The 23,049-nt window shown below is 44.2% G+C and overlaps 1 protein-coding gene across 2 annotated transcripts in view; it reads right to left on the bottom strand.

The window, feature by feature from the left end:
* The window catches only part of LOC121569446 (myosin-9-like), a 34,712-nt gene extending 12,842 nt beyond the window's left edge, over positions 1 to 21,870 (bottom strand). Inside the window, exons 1-13 of one of the 2 annotated variants that reach the window (XM_041880416.2) lie at positions 21,632 to 21,870; positions 9,721 to 10,055; positions 8,058 to 8,214; positions 7,232 to 7,259; positions 6,982 to 7,075; positions 6,179 to 6,199; positions 4,272 to 4,364; positions 4,092 to 4,155; positions 3,780 to 3,878; positions 3,557 to 3,700; positions 3,375 to 3,470; positions 2,875 to 3,146; positions 817 to 990 (exon numbers count right to left, since the gene is read on the bottom strand). In XM_041880416.2, coding sequence (XP_041736350.1) covers positions 817 to 990; positions 2,875 to 3,146; positions 3,375 to 3,470; positions 3,557 to 3,700; positions 3,780 to 3,878; positions 4,092 to 4,155; positions 4,272 to 4,364; positions 6,179 to 6,199; positions 6,982 to 7,075; positions 7,232 to 7,259; positions 8,058 to 8,214; positions 9,721 to 10,050 — 1,572 coding nt within the window. In that variant the 5' untranslated portion in view covers positions 10,051 to 10,055; positions 21,632 to 21,870. The remainder of the gene's footprint in view (positions 1 to 816; positions 991 to 2,874; positions 3,147 to 3,374; positions 3,471 to 3,556; positions 3,701 to 3,779; positions 3,879 to 4,091; positions 4,156 to 4,271; positions 4,365 to 6,178; positions 6,200 to 6,981; positions 7,076 to 7,231; positions 7,260 to 8,057; positions 8,215 to 9,720; positions 10,056 to 21,631) is intronic. The other variant, XM_041880417.2, reaches the window with a different exon arrangement.
* Between the last annotated feature and the right edge of the window lie 1,179 nt (positions 21,871 to 23,049).

Below are 23,049 nucleotides of genomic sequence, written 5' to 3'. Positions count from 1 at the left end.
GTGTTTGGAGGAGGAGGAATGCTGCCTATGACCCCAAGAACACCATCCCCACCGTCAAACATAGAGGTGGAAACATTATGCTTTGGGGGTGTTTTTCTGCTAAGGGGACAGGACAACTTCACCGCATCAAAGGGTCGATGGACGGGGCCATGTACCGTCAAATCTTGGGTGAGAACCTCCTTCCCTCAGACAGGGCATTGAAAATGGGTTGTGGATGGGTATTCCAGCATGACAATGATCCAAAACACACGGCCAAGGCAACAAAATAATGGCTCAAGAAGAAGCACATTTAGGCCTGGAGTGGCCTAGCCAGTCTCCAGACCTTAATCCCATAGAAAATCTGTGGAGGGAGCTGAAGGTTCGAGTTGCCAAACATCAGCCTCGAAACCTTAATGACTTGGAGAAGATCTGCAAAGAGGAGTGGGACAGAATCCCTCCTGAGATGTGTGCAAACCTGGTGGCCAATTACAAGAAACGTCTGACCTCTGTGATTGCCAACAAGGGTTTTTCCACCAAGTACTAAGTCATGTTTTGCATAGGGGTCAAATACTTATTTCCCTCATTAAAATGCAAATCAATTTATAATGTTTTTGACATGCGTTTTTCTGTTTTTTGTTGTTGTTATTCTGTCTCTCACTGTTCAAATAAACTTACCATTAAAATTATAGACTGATCATGTCTTTGTCAGTGGGCAAATGTACAAAATCAGCAGGGGATCAAATACTTTTTTCCCTCACTGTACAGGAAAGGGTGGAGTGAGAAAGGGAGTATTCAGTACATGATGAAAGGTAGGGAGATACAAAGGGGTAGACTCACAGGCTTCTCGATGAGGTCGATGCAGGGCTGCAGGTCCAGGCCGAAGTCGATGAAGCTCCACTCGATGCCCTCCCTCTGGTACTCCTCCTGCTCCAGGATGAACATGGTGTGGTTGAACAGCTGCTGCAGCTTCTCGTTGGTGTAGTTGATGCACAGCTGCTCAAACGAGTTCAGCTAGAGGAGAAAGAGAAATTGTCAGAAAGTGCATTCATCATCATGACCAAAAACTAAGAGGCTTAAGTGTTTCTCTTTATTTGTCCCCGTTCCCTAAATCTGCAGTGATGTGAAAGAACTAGACAGGTGAAAACATATTCCCTGTAGGCATCCACCCCCATTCTGTCTTTCTAGATACAGTTGAAGTCAGAAGTTTAGATACTATTAGGTTGGAGTCATTAAAACTTGTTTTTCAACCACTCCACAAATGTCTTGTTAACAAACTATAGTTTTGGCAAGTCGGTTAGGACATCTACTTTGTGCGTGACACAAGTAATTTTTCCAACAATTGTTTACTGACAGATTATTTCACTTATAATTCACCGTATCACAATTCCAGTGGGTCAGAAGTTTACATACACTAAGTTGACTGTGCCTTTAAACAGCTTGGAAAATTCCAGAAAATGATGTCATGGCTTTAGAAGCTTCTGATAGGCTAATTGACATCATTTGAGTCAATTGGAGGTGTACCTGTGGATGTATTTCAAGGCCTACCTTCAAACTCAGTGCCTCTTTGCTTGACATCATGGGAAAATCCAAAGAAATCAGCCAAGACCTAAGAAAAAGAATTGTAGACCTCCACAAGTCTGGTTCATCCTTGGGAGCAATTTCCAAACACCTGAAGGTACCACGTTCATCTGTACAAACAATAGTACGCAAGTATAAACACCATGGGACCACGCAGCAGTCATACCGCTCAGGAAGGAGACACGTTCTGTCTCCTAGAGATGAACGTACTTTGGTGCGAAAAGTGCAAATCAATCCCAGAACAACAGCAAAGGACCTTGTGAAGATGCTGGAGGAAACAGGTACAAAAGTATCTATATCCACAGTAAAACGAGTCCTATATCAACATAAACTGAAAGGCCGCTCAGCAAGGAAGAAGCCACTGCTCCAAAACCGCCATAAAAAAGCCAGACTACGGTTTGCAACTGCACATGGGGACAAAGATCGTACTTTTTGGAGAAATGTCCTCTGGTCTGATGAAACAAAAATGGAACTGTTTGGCCATAATGAACATCGTTATGTTTGGTGGAAAAAGGGGGATGCTTGCAAGCCGAAGAACACCATCCCAACCGTGAAGAATGGGGGTGGCAGCATCATGCTGTGGGGGTGCTTTGCTGCAGGAGGGACTGGTGCACTTCACAAAATAGATGGCATCATGAGGAAGGAAAATGATATTGAAGTAACATCTCAAGACATCAGTCAGGAAGTTAAAACTTGGTCGCAAATGGGTCTTCCAAAAGGACAATAACCCCAAGCATACTTCCAAAGTTGTAGCAAAATGGCTTAAGGACAACAAAGTCAAGGTATTGGAGTGGCCATCACAAAGCCCTGACCTCAATCCTATAGAAAATGCAAGGCCTACAAACCTGACTCAGTTACACTAGCTCTGTCAGGAGGAATGGGCCAAAATTCACCCAACTTATTGTGGGAAGCTTGTGAAAGGCTACCCGAAACGTTTGACCCAAGTTAAACAATTTAAAGGCAACGCTACCAAATACTAATTGAGTGTATGTAAACTTCTGACCCACTGGGAATGTGATGAAAGAAATAAAAGCTGAAATAAATCATTCTCTCTACTATTATTCTGACATTTCACATTCTTAAAAATAAAGTGGTGATCCTAACTGACCTAAAAAAGGGAATTTTTTACTAGGATTAAATGTCAGGAATTGTGAAAAACTGAGTTTAAATGTATTTGGATAAGGTGTATGTAAAGTTCCGACTTCAACTGTAAGTGGAGATAGAGAGAGACGAGAGGAAATCGCTTTCAACAAATATACACTGGTTCTTACTCAAGACATTGTAATCCCTTTGGTCTTTGCCCCCACTCCAGTTTACCTCAAAGATCTCAAAGCCAGCGATGTCCAGGATGCCGATGAAGGAGGCTCCCTGTCTCTTGGTCTTGTCCAGGGCCTTGTTGATCCTCATCACCAGCCAGCGGAACATCCTCTCGTACGTGGCCTTGGCCAGGGCCTCCACCGCAAACTCAGCCTGCTCCTGGGTCTGGGCCTTCTGCACATAGTCCCTGCCCACCTTGATACGAGGGGACAGGATGGCACGGGTGAAGTCTGTCACGCTCATGCCCATCAGGTGGCACACCTTCTGAGCAGCTGTGACAGGGAGGGACAGGGGACGGAGAGATGAGATGGGGTTGAGAGGGAGGGATCCCCAAGGGAATAAGAGTTTGATGCCTACAGCAGTGCATGGAACTAGACTTTGAAACCAAAAATAATTATTGTGGACTGAAAGGTGTATAGTCTAATGGTCAGTAGAGTGCAATTGACAGATACTACGATCTCTTTTAAGCTAAAACCAGCCCACATAAAGGTTTGCTGTACCCGTGTCATCAGGCATGGAGGCCTGGTCTGAATGGCGTTCCTTCTTAAAGCTCATGTTGCCCAGCTGGAGCACGGAAGACACCACCTTCAGCAGACCTGCATTAGAGAACACCAGAGGTTAGAGTCACACACCCCCCAAAATAAACCTGTGAGAGGGTAGTGCGTCCAGTCTTCACACTCACCAATCTGCTCGTCGTCTGGGATGCCCATGATCCTAAAGGCCTCAAGGGTCTCGGTGAACAGGTCCTTGTCCTGCTGGCCAGGGATAGTCACGTTTCCATTTACCAGGAAGCGGTAGTTGTTGTAGCCCTCCAGACACAGCTCGGCTGAGGGGAGCACAGAGTTATTAGATCTGATATACACAGTTACCTGTACTTGATAAAGGTGATAATGAAGGAGGCTTACAGCGCAGTTTGTCTCCAGCCCCAGTGAGCATGTAGTAGAAGACATGGAAGGTCCTCTCGTCTTTGGCCTGGCGGATGGCACGGGACTTCTCCAGCAGGTCTGGAGGTCAGGGAGTCAAGGAGCCACTCAGAATGGATTATGAGCTTCTACTGGCCGGGGCGAGTGTGTGTGTGTGTGTGACTTAATTGTCTAATTTACCGTTAACACTGAGTGGTGTCTGAAGTTAAACTACAGTTGAATCTATAGAGAAACCATTGTATATTTCAAATGAGGGAGTGAATTTCAGTGTGGTTAACATAGTATGAAGGATACAGGTTTCAATGTTGGCACCCACGATGTATCCATTGACATCAAAGTTGATCCTGATGAATTTTCCCTGGGAGAGAGAACACAGTGAATGACTAAGGAAGCAGGCAATAATTGTCCAACAGAAAAAAGTAATAAATAGAAGTCAAAACACAAGCATCACTAAGAGATGTTAAAAGGTCTTACGAATCGGGAGGAGTTGTCGTTCTTGACAGTCTTGCCGTTTCCAAAGGCCTCCAGGATGGGGTTAGCTTGCAGCAGCTGCTTCTCCAGCTCACCCTAGTGGACAAACACAGAACCCCTCCATCAACCAATGACTTTATCCCATTGGATCCTTTAAAATCACCACCTCCTTATAAGGACTTATCTAGATAAGTGCAAATTCTATAGTGACACCCTAACAGAACATGCCATTTGTCCTTTCTCAGCAGTGGGATCAAACTGTGAATACCTTTGGTGATTCCGATGGATAATTCATAGTCGTGCATTGTGAGAACTGCTCATCTGCCTTTAATTTACTCTAGTATCACTTCATTGGGAGGATTTAAGTTGTTTAAACATTTGATTTGTATTTGTATTTTCCCTTTTTACGCCCAAGTCCATAATTTAAATCATGAGTCGTAAGATAAATCACACATTTGCCTACTGCCTTACCTTACTTATGGAGAAAATAAAACAAACTGCATGCAGACAATTGAATATCTCTCACACACACAGGAACACTTACACAAGTATACAATACCCCACACACAGCGCAGTGTTAGTGCCCACACCTTGACACCCAATGGACGACCCTGTGGCCCTCATCAGTAACCCTTCACCTTTCACCCATAGCAGAGTAACCCCCAGACCCCATGCAGAGAACTGACTGTCAATATTCACTACACAGACATTGGTAACTATACAAAATCCCTACAGCCCTAAACCTGCACATAGTTCACACTGAGCTCTACTTCAGACTGCTGTTGTTGTACAGGTGGATCCATGCACATGAATCCATCTAAAATGTCACTAGTAATACTACAGTGTATTTCAATTTTTAAAGGATCTATACGTAGACAGGAAAGACTACTGATGCCCTAAAGAGCTGGCTTCGTCAACATTCTTAATGTGAGGAGCTTGGAGCCCACTCAATAAAAATACAGACTCACACTCATATTCTTACATAGCCTAGCAGTTAAGAGAGTTTGGCCAGTAACCAAAAGGTCGCTGGTCCGAATCCCAGAGCCAACTAGGTGTAAAATCTGTCAATGTGCCCATGAGCAAGGCACTTAACCCTAATTGCTCCTGTAAGTCGCTCTGGATAAGTGTGTCTGCTAAATGACTAATTTTTTTTTTTTTAATGTAGCTGCTATAGCAGGGGCGTTGTCAATGTTATCAATCTGAGGAGCTTGCTTAACCGGTAATAAGGAGAAGGGAATAATGGATCTGTTGACTGGTATGAAGCATCCCCAGTGAACTCACTCACACATACAGGTATACAATTACAGTTTACTCCACTGGCATCACAATGCACACAGCAACTCGGTGAGTTTGTCCAGAGATCTTTAAAATGGTGTGGACAAAGAGTGAGAAATGGAGGGGGAACTGTGAGAGAACATTGACCAGATCTCTAAACAGACACACAGCAAGCAGACATGGAGTCTCACACACAGGTAAACACATCAAGCACACTTCTGGAACCACCAGGGGAAAAACAAAGGATCAACAGCGTTATGCAAAATTCAGCCAGACTTTTCAAACTACAGAGTTGGTTACTCATTAAATACATTTTAACTTAGTATTTAAAGAAGATCAAATCAACAACACAAAAGGGATGTGCTCTTAGTTTTGTCTGGCTGAATTCAAAATGGCAATTACCCCTTTAATAATAAACATTCCTTCTTCCTCTTGATCGACACTGGTCATGTGACCTACACTTCCAAGTGACCCACTAGCCCACCACAGAGCACGCTCCAGCAGCACGGGGGAGGAGGGAGAGAGACAGCGCAAGAGCCAGGGAGAGGGAGGAAGGGTGTGGAGGAGGAGATCCAGAGATGTGATGGGAGAGGAAGGAAGGGGGTGGTGGGGGGTGAAGGGAGAGGGTAACTCACATGTGACAGGAACGAGCTGGTCTGTTGATGGGAAAAGAGAAATACACAACCTCAAAAGGAATGATAGATACGGATACTGGTCTGCTTTCAGAAAAGACTGGGCCTCTCTTGAATCCTGTAGTTACAGCTGCATCTATCACAGGGGTGGCCAACTACAGCACTGCAGGGTTTTATTTTGTCTCATGGCTTTATAGAGTTGACCGGAGGTCACTTTGATTCAGCTCAGCTGCTGGAGGAGAAATGTCAACAAAAGGAATAATGACGTCAGTCCACTGTGGTTTAGATATCACACTATGAACCGGCTACCAAGGGAGTTTAATCTACAGCCTGCAGTGCTGTGCTACTGTCAGTCTTCAAGAACCAGGACTGGCCAACCCTTATTTAGTGGTACTCTATGGCTCTGGTACCATAGAGCGGTGTGACTGATGTAGAAAACACACCTATCCAAGACGTGGAACAATATGGTGATGGCTTGACAATGATGTAATGTTAAGTACCACTGGCACCACTATTCTCACACACAATCACAGTACAAGTAGTTGAGCACTGATGACTCGGAAAAGCCTGGTTCCGAGCTGATAAAGGACCATAGGAAACCAGGCCCACTTCAGAGTGTGAGACCATGGTGAAGAGAAAGAAAACAGGTATAGGAAAGAGAGGAGAGGGTGAAGAGCAGAGGAGAGGGTGAAGAGCAGAGGAGAGGGTGAAGAGCAGAGGAGAGGGTGAAGAGCAGAGGAGAGGGAATTATGAGAGAATAGTAGTAGTTGAGGTAAGGTTAGAAGGTAGAGGACTGACTGACTGACCTGGTCTTTCTTGGTCTTGTGGGAAGAGGCCACATGGGCCAGATACTGAATGACCTTCTTGGTGTTCTCTGTCTTCCCAGCACCAGACTCTCCTCTGTGGAAGAGAAAAGGAGAAAGAGGAGAGAAAGACAGAACCAAAAAAGTAACAAGGAAGTCAATCAGTTGTCAGCAACATCACAACTAAGATATTTCAAGGTCATGTTGAGAGACGAAGATTTGCTGTTCATAGGGTTTTGTGCTCAAGACTCACGTGCAAAGAATGGACTGGTCTTCACGGTCTGTGAAAAGAGGTGGAGCCATGATTTTTTTAAAGGTACATATTACATGCATTAAGTTTGGATTGAATAACATGCGGTTCGTTTGAATTCAAGTGACAATAGTTTCTGTTATTATTTGCAGCCCATCATGGGTGCTTGTTGTGCAGAGGAACTTCACAGTTCCATTGTCAGAATAACAGAAGTATGTTGTTGCCAGCTGTATTTATATAAAATGTGAATTCTACAGCACATGCACCACATTTGTGTGTCTGAAACAGGAAGTGCATTGTCACAGGAAATCAATATCCGGTTTCCTGTGACTGGAAAGGGTGCTGCCTTTTAACCAACAAGTCAATTAACTATCCCCCTGCACATACTGCGCGGTAACTCCCTCCCTCTCTCCTAGAGTTAAATGATTCCCTTTACTTCAATGGGGGCCAACAATGGACTAACAAGACAAGAGGGAGTGAATGGACAGCCTGACAATGCCCAACGGTACATCAAGATAATGGGTCTGGGAAAGAGAGTACTGAGAATGTACTGTAGGTAGCCTACATCCCATTAGACTGACTAATGGCCTTTCCTTGGTTAAGGAAGGCAGGAGCCCTCAGAAATTGAGGCCAATGCTTCACTAGTTAAATGCAAACTTTCAGAGCTAAGTCTGCCTGGAGGAGTCTAAACCGATGCATATATTATAGACAAATGATCTTACTAAACATGGATGTTAAAATACTACCAATAACCTTTTTACTCAGTCTCATCTGAATACATTTGCTAGGTTACTTACGATGTTGTGGTATAAAAAGGATCTTCACTTACCCTGCATCATGCTCCTGTAGGCCGTGTCAGTGATGGCGTATATATGGGGGGGCATTTCATGCCTCTTCTTGCCCTTGTACATATCCACAATCTCTTCTGAGTAGATGGGCAGATTCTTATAGGGGTTTATAACCACACAGAAGAGGCCAGAGTATGTCTGTGATACAAAGAGAAATGCTTATTAATATTAACTACTGAGCATACATGTTCTCCTCTATCCATGGCCTGAACCAAGAACACTAGGGATTATACAGTGGGATTTGACTGGCCTTCTTACATTGGATTTTAGCTAGTCTAGAGATGTCATTTCAAGCAAAATTCTACTGTCTATATCAGTGAGAGATTGCAGTAGATGCACTCGGACCTGCCAATGTAATAATTTCAACTGACTGCATATTATATGACCCTCTTATGGTCTACAGCCGAGAACTAGAGTGGACAGATGTTTCAGGAGAGAACACACGCTGTGAATGGGGAAATCATAGTGAACATTATCTTCTGAATCTAACCCTCTCCAAGTCCCTTGTCAACACCAGCTCCATACTTTATATCCCGATCCCCCTCCCTGACTACAGCTAGAGTCTGGGTTAGATCAGTCATGTTTCACAATCGCCAAGACCTTCTACCAAACAGTGACATCATCCGAGGTGATGTCACCCCACCCCCCTCTGTCCCTTTCCATATACCCCTCATCTTGGTATGGGAATCTGGAGCATCTCTCCTCCCCACTTCATTTATGTTCATCCGCCATCCATATTTCTGTCTCCTTCCCTCTCAGCTACATTCCTGCACTCCCCTCCCCATTGCTCTGTGCCCTTGCTTCTGGTCTGGTAGTTGTCTCTGCCTCTCCCAGGAGAGGGGCTTTTCTGAAGGGTACCTGGTCCAGTTGTGCGCAACACAGCAATACCCGAACCCCAAGAGGGCCAGGGTGTGTTGACTTGTCCGGGTCAAAGCCCAGTGTAGCAGGCACCAAGTCACTCCCAGTTGTGGACAGAGGCATTAGTGGCATTATGGGGGAACAATAACAATTGGAGAGCGATTTACATTCCATATCCATTTCATTTCCAGCTCCGCCTGAAACTCAACTCTGAACAGCTTTACTCTCCCCGCCCCGCCCCGCCCCCCCCTCAGGAGAGTATTGTTCCCTGCTGATTCCTGTTTACAGCAGCACTCCAAACACAGAGGGAGAGAGTAAGAGAGGGAAGGGAGCCAGAAAGGGAGGACTGAACATACTAGTTCTGATTTTATTTTTTTAAAGCTTGGTAAACAGATTACAGCCTTTTGTTTGGGCTGACAACCTGCACACAATGGGTCATCTGAAACAATGGGCTTAATGGGGTAATGAGGCTGGATAGAAGGACTACCTGGTTTGGAACCAAGCCAAGTTGTGATATGAGCAAACAGTGCTTTCGTAACCACCATTAAGCAAGACCTTGGATAACATTTTTAAAAAGTCAAAGATTTTCAGCTCGCCTATGTAGGGGCCAGAGGGCGTCAGGAGTGTTCACATGAACACAGAGTAATGATTGACACACCTGTGTCATACAATGCGGGGAGGTCCTTCAATGGCATGGAGCTGTAGTATCAGTGAATTTCTCCTTCAGGTTCTACAGGCTGGGAATGTGTCCTTCAGTTCAGTGTGTGCCTGGTGTAAAATACTCACGTAGATGAGGCCAGAGTAATATCTCTCCTTGAGGTTGTGCAGCACTGAGGCCTCGTTCAGGCAGGTGAGCTCGGCCATGTCTTCCACCTTGTTGAACTTGGGCGGGTTCATCTTCTGGATGTCGTCCTTGTTGATTTTCACCTTCTTGCCAGAGTCTGCCAACTCCACCAGGCACTCTTCACCGCGCTCCTCCTTCACAGATCCCGCCTCGAAGCCCAGCCGCTCCGACGGCACCCACACCAGCTTCTTGGTGGCCCAGTCTGCCTGGGCCAGAGGGTTGTTGACCATGTTGCGGTCCACGTACAGGAACTTGTCTGCGTCCGTCGCCATGGTTGCTGTGGAAAGAGAGACCCGGAAGTTGGTTAGGGCTAGGAAGTTGAGCATTTAGTTGTAGTATCAATTCAATTTAGTTAAACCTCAACCCACAAACAAACCTGATGTAAATGAGCAACAGTCCTGACATATACTGAGCCAAGTAAACAAAGACTTCCCTTAAACTACAAAGCATTATCTATACCCAAAACAAGAAATTTCATTTCACCCTCGCATCAATCTACATCCTCAATACCCATGGGATTGTTCTGACCTAAAGATAGCCACTGCCCAGAAAGTTTGTTGGGTTGTGAGTTGGTGTCTGTCAGAGAGGTCTGGTCCCTGGCCGTTTGTCTTCATGTAATGTCTGAGGAACGCAGGGGTCGCCAATGTTTCTCTACAACAGGGAGAGTGCTAAGGTTAAGTCAGGTTGACATAAAACACACTAATGTCAACTAGGCCCCCACGTTCCTGGCAACCGCTACGGATGCTAATCAAACTACGGGGCGCTCTCCCTCTCCAGCCAAGAAGGCCTCACTAACAAATTGTAAGTCACAGTGCTGTAAAACGTACATTCGTGGTAATGTGCAACATGTGCGGACCATTTCATCTAAATACGTGGTTTTGGGAACGACTTTGTTGATTACACGCTTGGAGGACAATCTTCAAAACAATTTGCATTTCGCGACGTTGGTTTTTTTTAGGGAGGAGGAGCAGGTCAGAGTGGGAGGTTTATTGATTGTTGTACATAATGAGGCCTGAGGAACCTCCAAATGTTCAAAAACAAAAGTTAAAGAACATTCAAGGGACTTCAAGTCTAAATATTCCATAAAAATGGGGTTAAAGGCCTAAACACAATGTTCAGTCTTGAAGCTTGTTTACAAAGCTTTGTGTAAAACACCACCACAATGCCAGAGGTGAGCGACATCGCTTGCAGGCCCAAACAGGACCGGCTCAGCTTGTGCGGCTTTGCTTTTGCATGCCTCACAGCTCATGAACAACATCTCGAAGTCATTGAAGTCAGTTCCATGGCGTAACCCATATGGAATGACTAGACAAGTATTACCAGAACCCAGTGGGAGAAAGGGAAGGGTGTCTCATAACGTTCAGCTATAGACAGAGGGACAAAGAAAAGGGAAGGCCATTATCTGAACACGTTGTGCTTCTCACAGGCACTGGAGCCTTTAAAATCCCAATGATCATCATTCCAACAACGGGAACGTAGTGCTTTCCCACCACCGCCAAGGTCGTTAGCCTAAAACTTTCCTTTACTCCCCAGGGTAGAAGTAAACGTTGAAATTTTACAACAACTGGCTCCGTTTTGTTTACATATTCATGTTGCAAAAAAGAAACACTCAAAAAGGTTAAAAGTTCGGGATATTTTTCAACTTTACCATACTTATGAGCTTTGTTTGTTGGCAGAGTTTCTGTTTGGATAATTTGGAAATGCAATTTGTGAAATCTTGGGGGGGGATTTCACAGGTGGCAAGTTCTCTTACGGTGCCTGCCAACATAAAGCTATTCTTACGAAATAGCAAAATCATTGAGTGTGAGGTTTCCCTGCTGTAGAATGGCAAAAAAATATTTTATAGGTAAGTTAGCCTACACCGGGGGCAGTGCAGTCTACTGCACACAAAGACTAGGTTAGGGCAAGTAGATGTTTGGGAATGTATTGAGAAAGGCTGTACTGCATTGGATATTGGCATTACAGACAGAGAAAGGGTTATGAGAAACACTAAATGGCACATTAACCCTGCTCTAAGTTAGGCACACAGGGAGGGAACCAGGGCTGTAGCACCATTCCTCTCACGCCCCTCTCCCCCCTCAGAGCTCTACAGCGGACTTCCATCACTACACCCTTCCCTTTCTCAACTCTGTTCCTCAACCCGTACTCCCCAGTTTCCTGCTGTAGAGTGGGAGGCACCCCACAACTTAGTCCCCCCGGACCCCTCTCAGTCAGCTCGTCTCCCTCCCCACCCCTCCTCCTCCTCCCCCCTCTGTTTATCCAGTCTTCCAGGGTCACATTCCTCCCATACTGACCCTTTATCAGAGAGAGAGCAAAGGAATGCTGCACATTTCTTTCCCTTTATCCCCATCAGTCTCTCCTTGTCTTTCAGCCTCTATTCCCCATCAGTCTCTCCTTGTCTTTCTGCCTCTATTCCCCACCAGTCTCTCCTTGTCTTTCAGCCTCTATTCCCCATCAGTCTCTCCTTGTCTTTCTGCCTCTATTCCCCATCAGTCTCTCCTTGTCTTTCAGCCTCTATTCCCCATCAGTCTCTCCTTGTCTTTCAGCCTCTATTCCCATCAGTCTCTCCTTGTCTTTCTGCCTCTATTCCCCATCAGTCTCTCCTTGTCTTTCAGCCTCTATTCCCCATCTGTCTCTCCTTGTCTTTCTGTCTCTATTCCCCATCTGTCTCTCCTTGTCTTTCAGCCTCTATCCCCATCAGTCTCTCCTTGTCTTTCTGCCTCTATTCCCCATCTGTCTCTCCTTGTCTTTCTGCCTCTATTCCCCATCAGTCTCTCCTTGTCTTTCTGCCTCTATTCCCCATCTGTCTCTCCTTGTCTTTCTGCCTCTATTCCCCATCTGTCTCTCCTTGTCTTTCTGCCTCTATTCCCCATCTGTCTCTCCTTGTCTTTCTGCCTCTATTCCCCATCACCGGGTCAGTCGAGCCCGAGGGGGGGTTAAGGGTTGAGCCATTAAAACACTCACGATACATCAACCTCACCTAGCCCTGGTAATGCCCCACAGGCTGTACAGTAGAACAGTTAGACTGTGTGCAGTGGTGAAGCCAGTGGCCTTCAGACAGTCGCTTGACTGTGGTAGGGCCTGACCATCTGCAACGTTAGTCAAACACAACCAGCAACCACACCAGGAGGCAGTCTAGTCAGTTCCATGCAGGCCTAACACAGCTAATGCCTGACTGCAATAGTTATCTGTATTGTTTCCCTGCTTGGCAAAAACCAGCAGTAGGGGGTACAGCCTCAACACACCCAAAGCTCTGGCATGGATTCTTATCAGTGTCAGCTAGGCTAACGTGTGGGCGTGCAGCATGAAAACAAGCTCAAAACATACACAGACCATCTGGTGAGTGTAGGCAGGTTAGTTGCCAGAGAGTTTAGCTTGCATTGTCTACCAGCAAGACATAGATAAGCCAGCAGGATAGGAATATAACCCACTGATATTGAATAGAGATAACAAGGATAAAATCAGACTTCAAAAAGGAGAGCATGCAGCCGTTTTGGACGGCCCTGGGGAGGGAGGGAGCAGAGAGGCCTGTGCTGGTGTTCTACACGTCTTCTTGACACAGATTAGTCAGTGACATACTTGCATCACCTCCAATCATCTCCTGAGAGCAGCACAGGGCTACATTTATAACGACATCTATTCTTTTCACAGTCATTCTATGGAAGGTGCTCTACATTGAAAAGGTGAAGGCGAACCTTAAGTGTGATGGTCTGCCGCTGCCATTGCTAGACATTGCCTAGCCTGTACATGGCATTAAGATAACACTGGGTAAGCCTAGTAGGCCTCCGTCTTTTATTATGACTCAGTCTCAAACCGACATCACAGAGACTAGAATGTAGGCACAAAGGGAGGAAGTAAGGAGTGTCCTTGTCAACGCCTGGCCCCCTCGTTAAAAAGACACACCAAGGGCTGCTTGCTCTTCAGAGGCATCCTTCACTCCCTCCCTCCTTTCTCCACTCTCATTCCATTCCAACTCAGTGCCTTCCCCTGCTCCACCTCACCCAGAGCTATGCTGAGTAGCTGGAAAAGACAAGGTCTTGATCCTCCATCTCGTCAGTCAGAGACCAAAGCCACCATGTACAATAAGCCTTGTATCCCACCAGCCACATTATAAAGCCGTTAAACAGCTGTGGCCAACTGGCCATGGTGTATGGCTCCATTGACTGGAATATTAATAGTACACAACTGTTAATACATCCTCCTCTCATATCACATCCTACCCCATCCTGTCTGTCCCTACTCTAGTCATCAGATGGTCTCTTGTTGGGTCCAGTCTAGCAGGGTCAGCCTTGTATGCATGTTAAGCTTCAAAACGGCCTATCCCTCCATCTCCCTCCCTCTCTCGCCCTCTGACCTTACCTCTGGCTCTCCTTGTCCTCTCCACTGTCTGACGCCCTGAGGGAGAGCGAGCGCGCCAGACGAGGCCAGAGTAGGCAGGAGAGTCTAAGTTCATTATGGACTCAGACACAGTCTCTCTGCCTAAAACAGGGGAGGGAGGGGGAGCCGAGGAGAGAGAGGGAAGAGGAAATGACAAAGAGGGAAAACTATTTTGCCATTTGTGGAACTTTGTTGTGTGAATTCTTACAGAGTGCGCCAGGAGACACCGTTGAAACTAGAAGTTCTCGGCCCTCTGCTGAGCAACTTTGCAGACTGTGCAGTAAATTAAATGCTGGAAACTAACCACACTCCATGACAGACCCTTATCCACTATTTTTCCACATTCCTCGCTAGAGATGCACATAAAAAATAAAAATAAAAAATGGAACTCTAAGCAACCTGTTAGTCTAGCAGCACCATAAAGTGAATCATTGATTTGAACTGTCCAGTTTAGATCTAATAACAGCCATTTCCTTCAGGATTATTCTATTAACTGTACTGGTTGACAGCCAGTAGGTGTTAGTCTGACACATATATACACCTACAAACGTATAATGATTTGGGGTCAAAGGGCTTATGAAATGGCTCATATTCCTGTTGGCATTTTGACAGCCATATTGAACACAGTTGGCTTTAAATTTGGCATGATATTGCACCCGCTTGCTGAACAAGTGAAAGTGGATTGGATATTAGATAATGGTTACATAAGCCTTTTAACAGTTGTGAAAGAATGCTGGAGGGAGTCATAAATGCCTGCTTTCTCTGTCACTTAAAAAAACATGTCCTTCTAAACACTACTCAGGACATAAAACAGCGTGCACCAGACCGTGAACACCACTTCCTTCTCATCTCTTTTCACTTACACTAAACCATCCACTCCCTTTTGTCTGCTAACTCCTCTCTCTCCTTATCTCTGAATAGAAGTCTTATCTACAGTATAAGGGCACTCCCTTTGAATCACGCTCTACAGTCCAGGCTACATGAAGACAACAAATTGAGTGTAACGTTTAAGGAGGCTATTCACCAAACAAACAAAAAGCACTCAGGGCCAGTTGAACATGTGCTGTATTCAAAATAGTGGGGCATATAGTACCTGAACTGCATTTGGCTTGACAGGGAAATAAAATATGGAGTGGGAGTCAGAGGGACGTCCCTGTGCAGAGAGCGGTTCAAAGTTCAGTGTGAAATGGTGTTCGAGTGCTCAAGTTGAATGCGTTGGTGCAATAGCCAGTCTGCCTACAAACGACACACACCAGGTGTGCAGATCACACCCAACCCGGAACAAAGTCTATTTTCTGACATGCAAGGCAGCTTTTCACCACCGACATGGTTTCTTATAAAAGACCTCTACCTAACTAGTAATCTGCTTCTCTCCATTAGTTACACTGAACAAAAATATAAATGCAACATGTCAAGTGTTGGTCCTATGTTTCATGAGCTGAAATAGAAGATCCCAGAAATGTTCCATATGCACAAAAAGCTTCTCAAATTTTGTGCACAAAGTTGTTTACATCCCTCTTAGTGAGCATTTCTCCTTCGCCAATATAATCCATCGACCTGACAGGTGTGGCATATCAAGAAGCTGATTAAACAGCATGATTATTAAACAGGTGCACCTTGTGTTGGGGACATTAAAAGGCCACCAAAATGTGGAGTTTTGTTACACCACAATTCCACAGATGTCTGAAGTTGAGGGAGCGTGCAATTGGCATGCTGACTGCAGGAATATCCACCAGAGCTGTTGCCAGAGAATTTTATGTTCATTTCTCTATCATAAGCCACCTCCAATGTCTTTTAAGAGAATTTGGCAGTACGTCCAAAAGGCCTCAGAACCGCAGACCACGTGTATGGCATCGTGTGGGCGAGCGGTTTTCTGATGTCAACGTTGTGAACAGAGTGCCCCATGGTGGCGGTGGGGTTATGGTATGGGCAGGCATAAGCTACGGACAATGAACACAATAGCATTTTATCAATGGCAATTTGAATGCACAGAGATACCGTGACGAGATCCTGAGACCCATTGTCGCACCATTCATCTGTAGCCATCACCTCATGTTTCCGCATGATAATGCACGGTCCCATGTCGCAAGGACCTGTACACAATTCCTGGAAGCTGAAAAAGACCCAGCTCTTCTATGGCCTGCATACTCACCAGACATGTCACCCATTGAGCATGTTTGGGATGCTCTGGCTCGACGTGTACAACAGCATGTTCCAGTACCCACCAATATCCAGCAACTTCGCACAGCCATTGAAGAGGAGTAGGACAACAATCCACAATCAACAGCATGATCAATCCTATGCAAAGGAGATGTGTCAAGCTGCATGAGGCAAATGGTGGTAACACCATATACTGACTGGTTTTCTGATCCACGCTCCTACCTTTTTTTAAAGGTATCTGTGACCAACAGATGCATATCTGTATTCCCAGTCATGTGAAATCCATAGATTAGGGCCTAATGAATTTATTTCAATTGACAGATTTCCTGATATGAACTGTAACTCAGTAAAATCTTTGAAATTGTTACATGTTGAGTTTATATTTTTGTTCACTATACCCCACATCAATAGGCCTACAGGAAGTAGTCCAATAGGTTTTTCCATTAGGGAACAGACAAGGGCAGCATAAACATTTGTTTCTGGTGTGCCAGCTTTATTCCAGCTCCAACAGGAAGTTACATCAGGTTGGATTTTCAGGGCAAGAGCAAGCTTGATGATCTCATCCCTCTACCAAAGAGCATAGGCCTAGCATGTATCATAAACCAAGCAGCAATCAGTGTTGCCACGATTAAGAAAGTCCAGAGAAGTGAACAAGCCTTGTTTGTTTGGAACATCAGCCATAGAGAAGTCATTTCCTGCCATTGTTACATTCAGTGGAACCCTATAGGTGTGCGCTATGACGGGGACGATGGGATGTGGCCTCAAATAGGAGGGATGGAGAGGAGGGAGAAATGGACAGAATGGAGTAGAGGAAGGAAGGAAGGAAAGAAACAAGCAAGCAAACAGCAGAATACACCTAGTAGTGGGATTTGCACTAGGCCTTTTTAGCTGATTCATTGGGCGTCCCTGCCAACTCGACCAATCTGATTGACCCAATTCAAATCACATTGTTCAAGCCAGACTGAACTAAGGAATGAGTTTATTACATATAAATAGATAGGAGTTGATAGTGAGAGTAATGGCACTAAAATACAAGTTTGAAAGAGGTTGACTGGCAAGCCAGCCGCAGTGAAATATGACTCAAGTCTGAATCAGACAGCACAGATGTACGCGCACGTAATATAATGTGTTTGATGTCTGCATTACTTAGAATCCATGATATCAAACCTGTATGTTATTTAAAGTAGTGATGGGAAAGAAATGTAACCGAATACAGAGATATATATAAATAAATAATTTGGCGATATTGTATTGTTTTGACAATATCGCATTATTCTTTTTGCGCTAGTTGGCTGTACATCTCACTGCCCGGGTTCAATTCCCGGTCAGGGAACTACGCTTTATCTCAATTACCTCGTACCCCTGCACATCGACTCTGTACTGTTGCTCCCTGTATACAGCCATGTTAGTTCCTACTCCCTGTATATAGCCATGTTATTTTCTACTCCCTGTATACAGCCATGTTAGTTCCTACTCCCTGTATATAGCCATGTTAGTTCCTACTCCCTGTATATAGCCATGTTATTTTCTAATCCCTGTATACAGCCATGTTATTTTCTACTCCCTGTATACAGCCATGTTATTTTCTAATCCCTGTATACAGCCATGTTATTTCCTACTCCCTGTATACAGCCATGTTAGTTCCTACTCCCTGTATACAGCCATGTTAGTTCCTACTCCCTGTATACAGCCATGTTAGTTCCTACTCCCTGTATATAGCCATGTTAGTTATACTCGTTATTTTATCCAGTATTTTTCCTTCATAGCTTGTTCTCCATCTTTTTAAATAGGGAGGCAATTTGTTTTCAGCACTTTTATTATTTCCATGATGCATTTTATTTCCATGATGTATTTCTCATGCGCTCTCGTCTCTCTGCAGCAGACATATGGTGAGCAATATGTTTGGAACATCGAATCCCAATAGAATCACAGTATCGAATCGCAATACAAATCGTATCGGCACCCAAGTATCATGAAAATATTGTGAGGTCCCTGGCAATTCCGAGCCCTAGTTTAAAGATGGAATCCGTATTAGGGGAAACAGCGCCACTGTCCGCCCCAGCGCCGTCACCGTTTTTGTTTTGTGGACGAAACAGAGGTGAGGTGCGTGGAGCAGTGTAGTAAATAAAGATTGCAGTACATATTCTGCTGTTCTATCACGCGTGCAATCTGTGGCTATGAGCAGGTCTGTGTACATTACTAGAATGATATTGACTCATGTGGATGATTGATCTTTGCTTTCTACTTGCCCCTTTGACTGGAGATGTACTGTACATTATATGAAAAGGCTCATAAATATCAATGAAACAAACTGCAGTCCTGTCCAGATTATGACCTTTCATCTGATCAAATACATCTGATCTGATGTATCTAGCTGGGACATAGGGTCTAAGATGAATATAAAATTATGAGGATTGTTAACTTGGGGAAATGGCCTAATTGTGATGGTATGGTAAAAAAAAAGCAGGCCTCTTTTTTTTTTTTTTTACACTTCCATTGTCCGGATTATCAGCAAGCATTTTCCCATTTTACTGTCCCTCATCTCTGAAAGGGCAACTCTCGTCCTGTAAATCTAGTTAGGTCAGAGGGCCTCACCTGACAGAAACGCCTTGGGGTTGTGAAGTGAGCCAACTCAAGCGTCAACTCAAGAATCCCAGCTACCACTGAACTTTGGCTAACTGTGGGACACTTTTGGGTGCCACAGTGCCCTTGCCCCAAATCATGTTTTTCATTGAAACAAAAGCAAGTTGATACCCAACAGTAATCTTCCTTAGCCAGGATGTCTGCATCCTAGCTGGCCTTCAACACAACAGGCATTTTCATTTGTCCTGTATGATTTTAAGCACATTTTTAGGCTAGGCTACATATTAATCAAATGTGGTCGACCCACTGTTCATGAATTGGATACATTCTAGTAGGGACATCATTGAAACACAGTGGGTAGAATGTAAGAGGATCACCACAAGTAAGACTAATCAGTTTATATCCACCAGGTCATTTTAACTCAATCTAATAATAATGGTGAAAGCCTTTCCAATGAGCAATGTTGAAATCCAGAGGATTAGTTTCAGATGTTGCCATGGGTTTGATTCATAGTTTAGTGCAGTGAAAGCACAAACAGGAAATTGTTATTCTCACAGGACCAACACCCTGCGTTATTGAAACAAAAGACACCAACAAAGAGACACCAAGGCTGTACAGCAAGACAGTCATGAACTTGACTTTGCATACTATTTCCTTCAAAAGACAGAAAAACATTGGCCTGTGTGTCACTTGAAATAACAAGTATAAATCAATGGGCATGATATTCAAATGTGGCCATATCTGTAGGACAGACATTCACTCAGTTTAGTGGGAACAGACTTTTGCACAGGTCTAGACTGAGCCATGTTCCTATATCAGGAGAATTGCCCAAGCTGACTGGAGAACCATGTGCAATTTACTGTGATTTGAGAGTCCCGGATTGCCTGACGACTCAAACTGAATTCTTCTGCTCTATATTCGCTACAGTTCAGTTTGATACTGCCATCATTGAAGTCGTTTGTGGTGACGTCAAAATGAAGGTCATTAGTGATTGGATCATCTCTAACCAATCAGAGTATCAAAGCCAATGACATTTCCAAAATGCTGCTTTACCCACGTGTATTCTGGCTCTGGCCCAAACCATTGGTTTATGGGACCAATCAGAATGGTTAGAATGGGTTTGTGTTCTATTAACCTATCTAGCAGGTGTGAAAGATACCCCTGAAACTAGATCCCCTAGATACTGGTCTTGCTGAGAAAAAAATAAAAATAAACTTGGGGTAGGTTCTCTTCTGTATTGTTCAACAATCCGATAAATGCGGAGGAGTGGCGCAGCGGTCTAAGGCACTGCATCTCAGTGTTTGATGCGCCACTACAGACCCCCTGGTTCGATTCCAGGCTGTATCACAACCGGCCGTGATTGCGAGTCCCATAGGGCGGCGCACAATTGGCCCAGCGTCGTCCGGTGTAGGCCATCATTGTAAATAAGAATTTGTTCTTAACTGACTTGCCTAGTTAAATAAAGGTAAAATAAATAAAAAATAAGTAAAAGCTGGAGTGTCATATTGTTTATGTCCAAAAGCGGAAGTCGAGTCACAGGCTATTTCCATTTCCCCTGAAAACCGGAACATCCGGTTGTTGGGGACTCCGATTTCTAGAGCGCTAGCCTCTGCGTTGTGGAGGTATTCAGATCCAGACTCATTGTGGAGAAGAAACTAACGTCCGTGGGCGTGGCGTAGCGTTTGGCCGGAGCAAGGAGTTTGGGTAGCCAGGCAAAGTCCCTGAGGTCGAAATAATCGAAATCAAAGTAACGCAGTGATCTATAATCTCACAACACAAAACACTGACTCTATCCAAACCCAAATTACTGACAATGCACTTCTTAAATAGACTGGTGTCATTGCATATATAAATGTCTGATAGTGTAACAAGGTTCACTAGGCCTACCGAGAAAGGTGAATCAAGTCCAATTTAGTTAAATTACTTAGGCCAAGAAAGATAACATTTGAGAGTTAGGATAATTTGAGAAGTAATACATTAAATGCATTCGACTGGCTTCATTGCCATTTCACGCATGATCATGGTTCATTGGAGTGTAGGATGAAATACATTAGAAATGCAAACAGAAGAAAAATTCAATGACGTAGACCTAAATCGGTCAATCGAAGAACATGAAGCGTGGACAGTACACAGCGAATCAATTAAAGAGTGACGTAATGGTGTGCAACAACACGGGTAGCCTACAGACTTGTTTGCTTGCCCGGCGGCTGACCACACAGCGAGACCTAAACTATACAACATGTTAGAAAAGTTAATCCACGATTAAATACACTTCAAAAGGGCTCTGACAGGCCCGTGCTCATAGTTGACACATTCAATTATTTTGCGTTACTTTTCATTCCCTCCCTTTCTACAACTCATTCATGCGAATGACTTCCTGTAGCTAGCAAGTTAGCATACGTGACTTGCTACGTCTTTTCTCGCCATTACTTCTTTAGTCGCTGATATGTTGCTTTGACACCGTGCCTGTTACAATGAAACTACTATCCAACTGAATTGTATCAACTATATAGACAGTTGCAAGTTGATACAGTTGCATGTTGAAAAGTTTACAATAATTAATACATCTGGGTTATGAGGTCCCACCAAGTGAGGTGATGAAGTTGTAGTTCTCGTCCTTCCTGGTTAGGTACACTTGCTCACCGCGGGTGCTAGACACAAGCATGTGAAGAGCCAAGGCTGAAGGAAATGAGAATGTAGCTAGAAGAGGTATCTAGCTAGCTGGAATATTACCTGCTGTTGAGATGCAGACGCTTTTGGGGTTGGCTAGCTACAACCGGTGGCTGAGTCTGTCTCCGTGTCGCCGCGAAACAAACTCCTTTTCAGTCGACAGCAGCCTCGCAAAGAGCTCGGATCAAACTATAGTGTTAGCTTCCTCCCTCTCTTGCTCTCCCTCACTCTTTCTTTTTTTCTGTCTTTCTTTTTCCTTCTCTCTTCCACTAGCTAGTTAAATTCGCTCTTTCCGTAGTCAGTCGGGGTGCGGTCCAGAGGAGGAGGGGCCTATATGGTATGTCTCCGCCCTCCCAGCTTCTCCCAGCCAATGTTATAATAATCCTTACTGTCTGGCCCAATAATGTTATTGATGGGGCGTTTCCCAGTGGAGAACTTGAAATAGTTGAGGGGAGGAGAACGGGGGCACAGATAAGGTGGTGTTTAATGAAAGAGGTATGTGCACTGTAAGGATTTTTATGACCATATAAGTACCAGTCCATTCAGGATGGGCTACATCATCCAGGTTATCCCCATGTGTCATTAGACTGGGGCTAGACTGTCTGCTTTGAAGCACACAGACACAGTTTAGAGAGAACCTACCAAGGTTCATGTCAAGGAATCTACCACTACACCAACTAGGCTACTACTATAGCCTACTGTTTTACTGTTGATCCATTTACCTTTATTTTGACAGGTAAGTTAACTGAGAACACATTTTCAGTTAGTGATAGTATTACCATCACCACACTAATAATAGCGTTATTTAGGACACAGAGACACTATTGTCTGGAGAAGCATACTGAAAATAAACCACACTGCAGCATAATAAATGTAGGTGTATGTGTATCTAAAAATACACACCAAACAGACAAACAACTATTCAGCTTATTTTTCCACCCTAAGAAAAAAATTGTCAATTGGAGAAAAAAAAGGTCAATTGCAACCCACGCGACAGAAACTTGACCTGTGCTAAGCACTTATTGTGTGATTGTGTGAATTGATATGTTTCAGTTTATTGACAGGTAGACCTAGTACACAGGGAAGTGTCTCTTGTCAAACAAAAACAATGTACATTGCTGATATCATAGAAAGCGCTGTCAGTAGTGTGTTGCTGAATGATCAAGAATCTTCCAGGAAATACAGTTGAAGTCGGAAGTTTACATACACCTTAGCCAAATACATTTCAACTCAGTTTTTCACTATTCCTGACATTTAATCCTAGTACAAATTCCCTGTCTTAGGTCAGTTAGGATGACCACTTTATTTTAAGAATGTGAAATGTCAGAATAATAGTAGAGAGAATGATTTATTACAGCTTTTATTTATTTCATCACATTCCCTGTGGGTCAGAAGTTTACATACACTCAATTAGTATTTGGTAGCATTGCCTTTAAATTGTTTAACTTGGGTCAAACATTTCGGGGAGCCTTCCACAAGCT

Source organism: Coregonus clupeaformis, chromosome 7 (assembly GCF_020615455.1).
Source record: "Coregonus clupeaformis isolate EN_2021a chromosome 7, ASM2061545v1, whole genome shotgun sequence".
In the NCBI taxonomy this organism is placed as follows: domain Eukaryota; kingdom Metazoa; phylum Chordata; class Actinopteri; order Salmoniformes; family Salmonidae; genus Coregonus; species Coregonus clupeaformis.
This window is presented reverse-complemented; position numbering and strand designations above follow the sequence as displayed.